This window comes from Phocoena phocoena, chromosome 11 (genome assembly GCF_963924675.1).
Source record: "Phocoena phocoena chromosome 11, mPhoPho1.1, whole genome shotgun sequence".
Taxonomy (NCBI): Eukaryota; Metazoa; Chordata; class Mammalia; order Artiodactyla; family Phocoenidae; genus Phocoena; species Phocoena phocoena.
The window spans coordinates 84496809-84511055 of NC_089229.1; the positions used below are offsets into that span (position 1 = coordinate 84496809).

At 34.5% G+C, this 14247-nt stretch overlaps 1 protein-coding gene across 1 annotated transcript in view; it reads right to left on the reverse strand.

Annotated features, from left to right (window-relative positions):
- The window catches only part of ETNK1 (ethanolamine kinase 1), a 67327-nt gene that overhangs the window by 30768 nt on the left and 22312 nt on the right, over positions 1-14247 (reverse strand). Inside the window, exon 2 of the mRNA XM_065887530.1 lies at positions 8532-8791. Within this exon, the coding sequence (XP_065743602.1) occupies positions 8532-8791 (260 nt within the window). The remainder of the gene's footprint in view (positions 1-8531; positions 8792-14247) is intronic.

Here is a 14247-nt window from a genome sequence, read left to right on the forward strand (position 1 = left end):
TCAAAGTACAGTCCTAGGACCTACAACACAGCACCACCTAGGAATTTCTAAGGTTCCACCTCGGATCCACTGAATCATAATCTCTATGGGTAGGCCCCAGCACTGCATTTTAAACAAGATTTCCAGGTGATCCTAATTCACTGTATAATTTGAGCGGCACTAATATAATGCTCCAATTCTGCTTCTGAAGTCACTGAGGTTAATAAAGGGCAAAAGGGACTAAAGTAAAAAGGTAAGCGGGCAGATAAATAGGTTCAGCGAGTTAATTCCTATAACTGTCTTAACAAGGTCTCTGAACAAACATTAGCTCGGCTATGTACTAAAATCAATCTTTGGAAACTTAAAAAAAAAAAAGAAAGAAAGAAAATAATACAGAGGCCTGGGTATTACCCCGAGAAATTAATTGGTTTGGGGTGCAGCCAGGGCGTTAAGATATTTTAAAAGCTTCCCAGATGACTAATACACAAAAACCACTTAACTAAGTACACAGGGAATCTAGCATTGTAGTAATCCTTCACCAATCTGTGATTAAATAACACACTTTTATTATATTTTTACACTACAGTGACTATTCTCATCTATCTAGTTTTATTATTTAATAAGAGTCCTGACTTTCCTTTGGAGAAACTTCCATCCCCCTCACTTTTAGTTCACTTTTGGTTCAGTCAGAGCTCATCTCAATCCTAACTCCCTATCCCACTGGCACCACTAACTTTAGGAGCAAAGAGATGACACAGACTTGCCCAGAGCATTCCATCCTTCAGGCCACAGTGATCGGTTCAGGGCATATTATCCAAGCTAGGCCAAAAAGATTTGATCCCAAGACTTTGGTTGAAGCTACTGACTTTGGTTGAGGCGATCAGAAAAGGAGGGACACACTCCCCACACTGCAAATTGATTAGATAAACCTGTAACTGCTAAGAATCGTAATTGTCACTCCTTAGAAAAGTCTGCCAGAATAAAAAAGGTAACACAACAAAACAGACAGTGGTATTCCTAATGGCACTATTAGAGTCCCTGGATCCACCCATGCTTGAACTTAGTATTCTCAGATATATGAATCGACAAATTCCTCCTTCTTTGAGTCAGTCTGAATTTTCAAATTATTATTCTCAATAAGTCCTAATGCATCTCAGAAGTGTTTAGGCATTACTGCAAGTGAGTTTCAGTTCTACAACAAGAAATATTTAATGTTTTGTTTGAACGGACACAGCATTAAAGAACCAATAGATTGACTAATATTCTTCATCTTTCAGTTTGGATGACTGTAATTCAGCTGACCACATCTCGTTTGATGTTTGATGATCTAAAAAATATTTCACAGTAGGGGAAAATGCTCAATGCCTATTAGGAGCAGAAAACTGCTATTGGTCTGACAGTACTTGATGCAACGAAAAGAGGTCTATAGGACATAGCCCTTGCAAATCTTTGATACCCAAAGCTGTAACTGAATTAGCTGTTACCCTACTGATTCTCTCATGTACCCAGGTACAGAAATTGGTGAGTTTCTCTTGTCTTCAGAGTACCACTGGATTTTATTACTGAATTTAAAATAAGTAATAAAATATTTGTAATGCTGTTCTTTAACCCACCTAAATTTTTAAAGAGAAACCTGCTTATATTGTTATTCTGAAGCTTAAAGTTTACATGTAGATCACATTCAGCAAGCTCCTCAGCCTAAAACTGCTGCCAAGTGTAGTGTCTGATGCATTCAATATTTTCTCCTTGTTTTCTACTCTGGAAAATAAGTATGATTGAGGTTTCACTGTAATTGAGTAAAATTTGCTTTCGGCCTTTATTTTGATGATTAAGTTAGGATTCTATGGATGCTGAAGTTATGTGAAAGGAGAGACATAGATATATCTGAGAATATCTTTCACCTTTAAGGCACTGCATTCTTGTCTAAAATGGAAAATTTGGCGGATTTGAGAATAAAATATAATTGAGTATGCAACCATGTGAAGAATAAATCTTATTTTGGGGGGAAAAAAAGAATCCTAATGCATTACCAAAATATTAAAATCTGTGATCTTTTTAGGTATGTGTGTTTTGGTCCATACCTCTGAAATTACCAAATAAACATTTTTATATAAATTAAATAATTATTGCTTAAATGATCTTCCCCAAGACCATATACTCTACAAGAATATAGGAAAAAAATCTATTTTTATATCAATCTCTCATACAGTATTTGCATAAAAAGCTAGGCCCAAATGAACATGTAGTACTTTAAGCATCAGGAACCTTCATGATAATAAAAGTGATAATAAAATCAAAACAAAGGAGAGTACAAATATACACATATATACATGCAAACACACATATACATACATAGATGTGTATGTGTGTGTGACACATATATATTTGAAGCCACTAAAAACTGGTTTTAAAACTTTAAGGAGGGGAATTGGAACAAAAGGCCTGAAGAAAGGTAATACATGTTACATATAACTCAAGGGGCAATCTATATCAACAGAACATTATGACCTAGAAATGTTTACTCAACAAATGAGACCAGTGATTCAGAAGAAGGGTCACATATTAGAACAGGTATTTAATACCAAAAAATTTTATTTGCTGTTTTAAAAATAAATAATAATGCCTATTTTTTATAGTTTTACCTCAGAGTTTGTCTGAGACCCTGATTTGCAAAACACAAAATGTAGTCTCAGAAGTTGTCCAAATATAAGTTATTTAGCTAGGAGTGACTGGAATGACAATTCTAAGGTAAATACTTCAAAATCGCCACAACTCCAAGGGGTTCTTACACGTTAATGGAATCTGTTGAACATGAATAGCTGCTACAAGAAAAAGCATCTACTAATTTTGATTGTCTTGACTCTTTTGGCAGAAAGGTGGCTAACTGGAGCTGAGCCAGGATTTGAACTGATGATGTGATGCAAAGGCCAAGGCCTTTCCACTATAATATACTGCAGTAACACTGCACAGAATTAGTTGGGTTTTCTTCTGACTTTTCCCTTGTATTTTAAGTCTAAACTTAAGCAAATCATTTCATTTCTCTGAGTCTCAGATTTCTTACAAGGAAAATCAAATTACTGGCGTAATCTTAAAGCTCTTCTTCAAACCTGACGTGATATGTCCCTGAATACCAGAAAAAAATTTACATAAACATTTACTCAATTTGGAGATTTAAGTTCAATAATGACAACAGGAATTTCACATTCATATTCATATACAAAGATCCTGTAGACTAACTTCCCATTTCATACCAATTTCCTACTAGGTATAATAGAAATGTTAAATATATATAAACTATGGAGTGAAAGGCAAATTTTCCAAATTTGATTTTGATTTTTATCAAAAATTATCAAATATTTTCTCCTTTGAACAAATTTCTGAAATTACAAGTGAAATTATAAAAATTATTTTATATGCAATTTTAAAAACATTTCTGCATAACGTGATATAAACCTACTCAAATGGAAAACAAACTAAATTATTAACAACCACCATACAATAGCAAAATTAATATTTGCAAAAAAACTATACCAAAAATTAAGAGCTAATGATTAATATCTTCTAAAGTAAACTATAGATATTTACCTTATCTACAGGTGCACTGTTAAAATAGAATTCGATTATATAAGGGACAAAGTTAATGTTAAATGATAACATCATGCTTATATAATAGGTAAAAATATATTCAGAAGAGTGTTTAAAATGTTTTGTAACATTTTCCTATGTAATTAAAAAAAATAGCAGCAAATAATAATAGTATAGTTGACATTGCTTTATCAATACTACTGATAAATACTACCACTAAGTTATCATACAAGGGGCAAAGACCATGCCTTATTCTTCTATCCTAGCATTCAGCACTAAAAGGAGGTACTTAACAGATATTTGATGAATAAGAATCATCATCTTGGCAACAGACTCAGGATACATTTAGAAACTTACCATAGGATTCTACCACTATTAGAGTTTTTCTCTGGTGGATTAAAATTTATCCTGGATTTTAAAAAATCTCATATAATAAGAACTGTGCCAAAATTAATGCCTAGCTATAGAAAAACAAAATGACCATCCATTTGAAATACTGCCTGTCCTTTAACAAGACACATCTTGTATAATAAGCCTTTTTTGCAAAATCTAGGATTCAAGTCAATGTCTACAGGTCTCAGAACTACCAGTGTATCTTTTCTGTAGCAAAATTAACAAGGAAAGGAAGAAAATCTATTATACAAATATCCTCGTGGAAATAACAAGTATAGTTCAACTGCAAGCATAGCAGCTACATACTTAAAAACTAGGCTTTGCTAAGAGATTTTAAAAATTAAATAAGTCCTACTTACAAGTTCCATACTCATCTAAAATTTTTGATAAATTGGTGTTGAACAAAACACGCAATTTGTGAAGGATGGCTTTGTTAGGAAAATTTATGGTTTTTACTAGTAAATGAATTCACCAAAGTTGCAGAACACAAAATCAACACATAAAATACATTGCAGTTCTACATTATTGATGAACAATCCAAAAAGGAAATTAAGAAAACAATTCCATTTACAATAGCAACAAGAAGAATAAAATACTTAGGAATAAAGTTAACCAACAAGGTAAAAGATTTCTATACTTAAAACTACAAAATGTTCCTGAAAATAATTAAATACAGAAATAAATGGAAAGACATTCCATGTTTGTGGACTGGAAGACTTAATATTGCTAAGATGTCAATACTACCCAAAGTGATCTTTAAATTCAATACAATCCCTATCAAAATCCCAACAGCATTTTTTGCATAAACAGAAAAAAATCCACCCTAAAATTCAAATGTAATTTTAAGGAACCCCAGATAGCTAAAACAAGCTGGAGAAAGAAGAATAAAGTTGGAAGTCTCACACTTCCTGATTTCAAAACTTATTACAAAGCTACAGTTATCAAAACAGAGCAGCACTTGCATAGCCTCAGACATACAGACAAATGGAATAGACAGCTCCAAAATAAACCCTCCAATTTATGATCAAATGATTTTCAATAAGGATGCCAAAACCATTCAATGGCAAAGGAGAGTCTTTTCCACAGCTGGTGCTGGAAAAACAGGGTATCCACATGTAAAAGAAAGACGTTCCTTAATCCTTTCCTTAAATCATACATAAAAATTAACTCAAAGTGGATCAAAAATCTAAATGTTAAGAGCTAAAAAAACTATAAAACCCTTAGAAGAAAACATAGGAGAAAAGCTTCATGACACAGAACTTGGTAACAATTTCTTGGATATGACACCAATAGCACAGACAATAAAAGTAAAAACAGATAAACTGGACTACATACATCAAAATTTAGAACTGCGCATCAATGGACAAAATCAACAGAGTGAAAAGGCAACCCATGGAATTAAGTATTTGTAAGTCATATATGTGATAAGGAGTTAATATCCAGAATACATAAAGTACTCTTACATCTAGACAACAAAAAAAAAGTCCCATTAGAAAATCGGAAGAGGACTTGAAATGACATTTCCCCCAAGAAGATACACAAATGGCCAAGAAGCATAAGAAAAGACGCTAAACGTGACTAATCATTAGGGAAATAGAAATCAAAACCACAATGAGATACCACCTCCTTGCAATTAGGATGGCTACTATCAAAAAAACAAAATAATAAGTGTTGGCAAGGACTTGGAGAAACTGGAACCCTTGTGCACTGTTGGTGGGAATGTAAATTGGTGCAGCCACTATGGGAAACAGTAAGGCAGTTCCTAAAAATATTAAAAATAGAATGACCATATGATCCAGCAATTCCACTTCTGATTATATACCCAAAGGAATTGAAAACAGGGTCTCAAAAAGATATTTGCACACCCATGTTCATAACAGTATTATTCACAACAGTGAAAAAGTATCAACAGAAGTGACCCAAATGTCCATCCATGGATTAATGAGTAAACAAAACATGGCCTACATATAAAATGGAATATTACTCAGCCTTAAAAAGGAAGGAAATTCTGACACACGCTACAACGTGGATGAACCCTGAAGACATTATGCTAAGTGAATTATGCCAGTCACAAAAAGACAAAAAGGTATGATTCCACTTACATAAGGTACCTAGTGCAGTCAAATTCATGCAGACAGAAAGTAAGATCATTGCCAAGGCTGGGGGTAGGGGAGAATGGGAAGTTGTTGTTTAATGGATATAAAATTTTAGTTTTGCAAGACGAAAAGAACTGTGGAGACTGGCTGCACAGCAATGTGAATGTACTGAACACTATGGAACTGTATACTTAAAAAATGATTAAGATGGGAAATTTTGTTATGTGTATTTTATCACAATTAAAAATAAAAAATGTTAACTAAATTAATTAAACGGTCATAAGAAAGAATACAGTTCTTAAAAAGAACTGTATTAGAGCAATTCAATTGTTTTCTATTAGTAAATTTTATGTACAACAGAGAAAAAAACTAGGTAATAAAAAATTAAGATTTCTGATTTTCACTATCATAGATTGGTCCTTCTTCTACCTAGTCTCAGTAAGATAAGGTTTTACTGCACTAACATCAAGGCAAATGCTACTTTAAATTCTATACTCAATAAAGCCAAATGTTTGAAAATCTCAAGGCTGCAGAGAATCTCCTCAAACACCCACTAATACTCACTAATTGCTCCTCTCTTGGAAGCTTTTTAAAAATTATAATAACAGGCATTTTTTTGAAACTGGAAAAATAAAATCCCTAATCCTACCATCCCAACAGAATTTATTTCTTTTTTACAAACTCCCTTTGAGTTTTCACATAAGCAAATTATTTCCTGATTGTAGCCACAGTTCAACTAGTAAGCTGATATTTTTCCTCTTAGTCCTGCATCAGACATCTTGTATGTTTTAGACAATATGAGTTGTTATGACACAATCAAGCATATGACTTTCTTTTATGACTTACTATATAATGCCCTATTGATTTCCGAAAGACAACATTACCAATTTTACTTGCAACTCACAATGTATCGTTTCCACTACAAAACCCTCAGCACTGGAAGTTGGTGTTTTTTAGTTATGCTTCTTGATAAGTGAGCAATAACTCATTTTAAATTGCATTTCTCCCATTATGTCTGTTGCTGAGTGGCTTTAATTATACTTCAGCCAGTATTCCCAGCAAGAGGCAAGTTTTAGAGAAATACTTGATAAGAAAATTCCTAAACACTTTAATTTGAATTAGAAAAAAATTTAAAGGTCTCTGCAATACTTGATTGCTACACAAAAGTTCAAATAAAAAAGATCATGATAAACTTCCATAAGTTGAATTACTAGTTAAGCATTAGCTTGATGCTATTCATCTTTACCTATCACCTCCCTCAGACTCCTCCATGCTCTGCCTCATCCTTTAAAATCCAATTCAAATGTTACCTCAGTTAAACACTGCCTAATTTCCCAACTATACCACAGTAAATTATTTGTACTCTTTTTGAAAACCTTTTCTGTTCCTCTGTGTATACTATTTACCTTATTTTTTCCCCAAGGTTACTGTCTGTCACAGACTGTAAATTACTAGTAGAGCAGCTGACTGAATCATTTTTCCTCCCCTAGACTACATTAAACATAAATACATTCCAATGCCTTTTATATTCAAAGTAGATACTCTTTATTATAATCATAATACAGGCAAGTAGCTACGTCTGAAGAAGCCAAAGCAAGAGAATACTGTGAACCTTGATCTATGGCTCAAGACCCTTTCAGGAAGCTTGTGAGGTTAAAACTATTTTCATAAAGTATTATTTACCTTTTTCACTCTCATTTTCTAACAAGTGTACAGTACAGTTTTGAGAAGCTACGTGAAGTGGTGTGATGATGTCATCATGTTGACCGACAGCTAAAAGGACATGCACTTGATAATCTTTCATTCTAAAAACTTTGTGTTCTAATTTCTAACATAGTAAACACTGATAAATATAATTCACATAAACAAAAGCTCTTTGGGTCCTCAATAACCTTTTAAGAGTTGTAAAAGGGTCTTGAGACCGAAATGTTTGAGAACTTTTGATTTAAACTATCAATGAACTTGCTGTTTTCAAATCAAGCCCAAAAGAAAATTTTAGCAATTTTAGAAAAATGATCAAGCATATGCAAGACATTATTCTTATAGAAAACATAATACTTTGAATAAAATAATTTTTAAATTTAAAAAGTAACAAAGGCGTGTTAACAGAATTAAGACTCATAGTAAGCAAGAACTCTGAAACTATAAGCATCTGAGTAACGAAACTTAGTAATAAGAAATGTGTAATGCTTTGATTCAAGCACTACTTTAAAAAATTGAGAAGCCTTGACCTTCTGCGACAGGCTAATCCAAAACCTCTCGCAGTCCTTTCTTTTGCAAAGAGTTAACTATGAGAATTCAGAAAAAAGGAATGTTTTTTCTTTAGCAAAAATGAAACAAAACCCGAACAAAAGAAAGTTTCTAAATTAACCAAATAGTTGCCTAAAGAAAGAAAAGGCAGTTTTAAAAAACATTTCCTTAGTGCACTTAATACTCTTATTTTTCAAAAGGACAAATTATTTAGGAAAAGAAATGTACCTGAAAATGGCGGGGTTGCAGACATGCTTTGGATCCAATGCTTCTCCCTGTATAAATTCATAGCACAGTCCATTATTGAAGGTACAGTAGAGTTGTGGTGCACAGCCGTGAGCCTGCAACACTCGGAAACTCTTCACTTCCTCATCTCGATCAACTAACAACTCAGTCTTATTGCCATAAATTCGCACCAGGACTACATCCTCCATTGTATTACCCACGTAACAGCCAATAAGTTTGTTTGTGATTCCATCTGTGAAAAGCTGCCCAAAAAAAAAGAAAAAATGGGGGAAAAACAATTATTTACTTTTAATGAAGGAATAGGAGATAACTTGAAAATCATTAAATACTAATTGAAAGAAAATATCTACTTAATATAACTTTTGAATACAAGTTTGCCTAACATGTCTATAATTTTAATTGTAGATTTAAACAAAACAGAATACCACTGTTTACTATGTTGTGTTGTACAACAAACACGTTCTCTCTCTCCTATATCTAAATAGATTGGAAAGTCTCTGAAGACGGGGAAAGTGGCTCTCTTGCTAGCATAGTATATAAAAAAGTCTTTAATAATGTTCATAAGTTTAAATACACAAATATACCATAATTTATATTATGGTAAATCTCCAATTTATAAAAAACTCAACTTTAAATGTTATTTCCAAAGATTACTTAACATAATATGTATAAAAAATTGTTTTAAGTATTCGGGTTATAATAATTTAAACTTGAATGCTACAGCTAAAAAAAAAAAAAGCACAACCTTAATTAGAGGAAGATAGAGATTTCTCAGGTATTTTCTAAAAGGGAGTTTGAGGACTCTTCAAGAGTCTTAAGTACTTAAAGTCCTTTTTAGATTTGAGTACAATGGTATATTAAAAAGTAAACAGATGATTAGCAATATTAGTTCTCTAAGTCTATTCAAAATTGTAGCTTTCATTTTCCTCTACACTACTTTGACACTAAAACTAATTTTCTATTTACCCAATTATAACTCAGAGCTTTTGGAGGCTCTCAGTGGAATAAAGGGATAAAAGTTAAAAAGTGAAAGTAAGCGTTAAGGACATTTTTCCAAAGACAACTGGGAAAGAACAGGAATAATGCACAAAGAATAAGTTTTAAATGTATACACATTTAACTAATGCCTGAGAAAGAAGGTAAACGTTTCTGTTTTGATAAGATTGTTGTAATGATAAATGACATCTGAAAAGGCTTTAGATCTTAAGCTGAAATTTGAAAGAAAGTATTTATGTATCCTTATTCACCTTTGAATATCTATGTTTTTTGGGTATGCAGAGACATACAAACTTTGCTTTCCACGTAGATTTCAAAAAGATGGTATGTAGGGAGACACTGACAAGAAGCATATGTCCTTAAACTAAACTCCATCGTTTTATTAAAATCTATGTTGAAAGCATGTTGTTTCCTATTAAAATGCCATAACAACTCACACATATTATTCTGTAACTCCTCCACATGTCATGTAGAGATGAAGTATTTCAATTATTGTAATGAAGTTTGAGAAGCTAACATTCTGAAATGCTTGTAATGAAAGACATTCTACACTCCTCAAAAGCCAGGAGTGAAATCTATGTTTTCTACATCCTCCTAACAAATAGTAAGGACTTAATACTTAAATACTAGCTTGTCTTCTTGATCTAGCTTATAACAAATTCATTCTTTCACTTCTGCCTATAATAATAAATTTCTTTAATTGTGCACGCTACATTGTACATTTATGTGTACATGCAGAAACATACATACAAAGACATATGCACTTAAAAAGGCTAGAAATGGATAACATTACGAGATAAGATTATTGAATACTATATAGACATTTATAACATAGAGTCACAACTCCAATGACACTAACCCTAACATACTCTGTTGCACAAAACAGCCACATACTTGCAATGAAATGATAGTCACAATAAACCCCTGGAGCAAAAAAATAAATATATGAATAACTTCATTTACAAAAGTAGTTTATGTATAAATAAGGATAAAAATGTCTGCAAAGATATCCAATAAAATATTAGGTAGTTTAAATCTTGTCTCCTGTTTTCTTATTTCTAAGTAGTTTAAACTTTTCTCGTTTGGCTTCTATATGTTTTCTCACTTCTTTTTTTTTTCCCGTAATCAATCTAGTTTACATGTGAAAAAATTAAAATAGTGAGAAAAACGAAAGGGGCTAGGAACTGACATGGCACATACAGCAAGGCCTGGAGATTCTGAACATAAGCAATTTCATAGAACATCAATATCAGATGAGGCCACTCTGTGACCATAATGCATCAAGACAAAAACAAAGTCACTCTGTAATCATGTCTGAACAAAGACAAAACTATGCATTTTTTCCAAACCACAAAAATGACCAAGCACTCCCCTATTCTGGCTAATGTGAGGGACTGCCGTTCCTTTTCCAGGAACAGCTTTGGTCCTGCTTCATTCCTCCAGTCCTCTAGGTAAGATAAGCTACCCACACAGTTGTAGACTTGCCCCACTTCCTTCCTGACAACACCCAAATCCAGAGGAAAGCCTTGCTTCCTTGAACCCTCTCCCAAATCACCAAATTCAAATCTTATACGAAGTCCTTTCTAACACCCACATACTGAGAGCCCCACCATTCCCCATGGAATAAGTCTTCCTTAAGGAAGGAGTAATAAACCCAATTTGTTCGGCTTATCCTAATGATCTCTTGATGGAGATTTCTGACTTTAAAGATGTATGGTTCCCACCTCATATATAAACCAACAATTAATTCACGGTGCTTCAGCCTTCTGAAACACACATTTAAAAACATACTAGGGGGCTTCCCTGGTGGCGCAGTGGTTGAGAGTCCGCCTGCCGATTCAGCGAACACCAGTTCGTGACCCGGTCCGGGAAGATCCCACATGCCGCGGAGCGGCTGGGCCCGTGAGTCATAGGCCGCTGAGCCTGCGCGTCCGGAGCCTGTGCTACGCAACGGGAGAGGCCACAACAGTGAGAGGCCCGCGTACCGAAAAAAAAAAAAAAAAAAAAAACATACTAGGGCATATGCTAGGTATGTATACTATACTAGATATATACTAGAAATATAAAATTCCACCTCAATGGAGGGGGGACAAAACTACTACAAATCTCATGGAGCTCCTTTTCACACAGTTTATCCTGCACTGTTTGTCAAGTATTTAAGATAATACCAGTTCAGAGGATGAGCTACAGAGCAACACTGCTTGACTATAAATTCTAGCTGTGTCATCTGTAAGCTGAGTGATTTTAGGCAAGTCACTTACCTGTATATGCTTCATTCATCTCATGTTTAGTATCAGCACATTAGAATCTGCTTTATAGGTTTTCATGAGAATGACTTAATATACACAAAAGCACAACAGTTCCTGACACAAACTAAGCTCTTATCAAATATGTAGATAACTACATATTTAAATTTGAACACAAGACAGAAAAATAATTCATGATGAGATCATAAAAGTTAATAATTAAGACAACAACTATGTTATAGATTAGCCCTAGACTGTATGCTGCTTCACTGGTACCACCTAGCAAACCTTGAAAGCAAGACCCAAAGATGCAAACTATTCCCAAAGAACTACAAAAACTATCGAGTGCCTAACAAGGTAAAATTCACAATGTCTAATATCCAATTAAAGATTATTCGGCATGGGGAAATCCCTGGCGGTCCAGCAGTTAGGACTCTGCGCTCTCATTGCCAAGGGTGCAATTTCAATCCCTGCTCGGGGAACTAAGATCTCACAGGCTGGGTGAGGCGGCCAAAAAGAAAAAGATTATCAGGCATGCAAAAAGGGCAGAAAAATACAACCCACAATGGGGAGTGAGAGGGGGATCAATTAATTGAAACCAACCAGAACTGACACAGATGTTAGAATTAGCAGGTGTTAAAACTGTATTCCAAGAAAAAAGTGTGTTGTATTCTTACAACAAAAAATTAAGCAGAGTCGCTGAAGACATAAAAAAGACCCAAATTAAACTTCTCAACATGTCTGAAGGGAAAACACACTTAGATGGGATTTAACACTAGGTTAGGTAGTGGAAAAAACAATTTAGCAAATTTGAAGACATAGGAATAGAAACTATGCAAAACAAAATACAGAGGAAAACGTGAATTATCAAAGAGAGAGAGAAGAGCATCCACTAGCTGAGAGACTACATATAAAATTTGAGTCCTCAAAGAAAGGAAAAAAGAGAACAGAAACATTTGTAAAGAAATGACAGCCAAAAGTTTTCCAAATTTGATGAAAACCTATAAACTCAAGATCCAAGAAGCTCAACAAGCCCAAGCCAAGAAACATGAAGAAAACTACACCAAGGCACCTCATAATAAAACTGCTTAAAACCAGAGATAAATCATTTAATGGTACCAATTCATTTTAATCTTCCATTCACTCAGGCACATTTCAGTCACCTTGACCCCTCCCTCTCCATCCCCCACATAAAATGTTTTCTTCCTAGGTAATTCTTAAATCCACTCCTGTTTCTCCATCCCCTTGTCAATCTCCTGTCTGCAGTATTTTAATAACCTCATTGGTCTCTCTTACGCCCGTTTAACCACCTTCCCACCTTCCCAAAAAACTCACTCACTAACTGCCACCAAAATAATCCATCTAAAATACAAACATGAACATGATGACTGGCAATCTTCAACTGACTCCACACTGTTTAGAGGATAAAGTTTAAGTTCCTTAGGGTGTACAAGTTCCACAATACCTCCCAAGTTATCTAGTGATCTACCTGACAAATTCACCCTTCTTTTCCTTCGCCTCACTAACTTCTAACTTCCTTCAAAATTCCAACACAGGAGTTATAACCTCCAGGAGACAATTCCTAAACTCAGATAAGACATAAATACTTCTCAGTGCTTGCTAGTGACCTATACATAGCATTACTAAAATGCACTGAAGGGACTTCCCTGGCGGTCCTGTGGTTAAGACTCCACAGTCCTAATGCAGGGGGCACAGGTTCAATCCCTGGTCGAGAAACTAAGATCCCACATGTTGCACAGCACGGCCAAAAACAAAAACAAAGTACTGTAATTTCTTAATTATATTTGCCACTCCATATTTACTGTGAGTTCCTCTGAGATTTGGAACACACAGAAAGAAGAAAAAATAAAGGTGAAAAACAGGAATATAAAAGATGGGTCAAAGAGGAAAAAAAAGTATGATGGTACAGTGAAAAACTCAACCATATAAGTAGTTACATTAAATGTAAAAGAACTAAATAATCCAATTAAAAAACTAAGTATGGGGCTTCCCTGGTGGCACAGTGGTTGAGAGTCCACCTGCCGATGCAGGGGACACGGGTTCGTGCCCCGGTCCGGGAAGATCCCACATGCCGCAGAGCGGCTAGGCCCGTGGGCCATGGCCACTGAGGCTGCGCGTCCAGAGCCTGTGCTCCGCAACGGGAGAGGCCACAATGGTGAGAGGCCCGCGTACCGCAAAAAAAAAAAAAAACGACTATATGCTACTTTTTACAAGACACATGTAGAAGAAAGCTGATGTAGTTACACCATATCAGACAAAATAGATCCTAATGATTGATACATTCCAGGAGATAAAAAGGGATGTTTTATAATTATAAAAGGATTGAGCCATCAAGAAGATACAAGAATTCTAAATTGAGTGCATGCAATAACATAACTTCAAAATACATATAGCAAAAACTGACAGACTAAACAAATTCCACAATAATTGTCTGA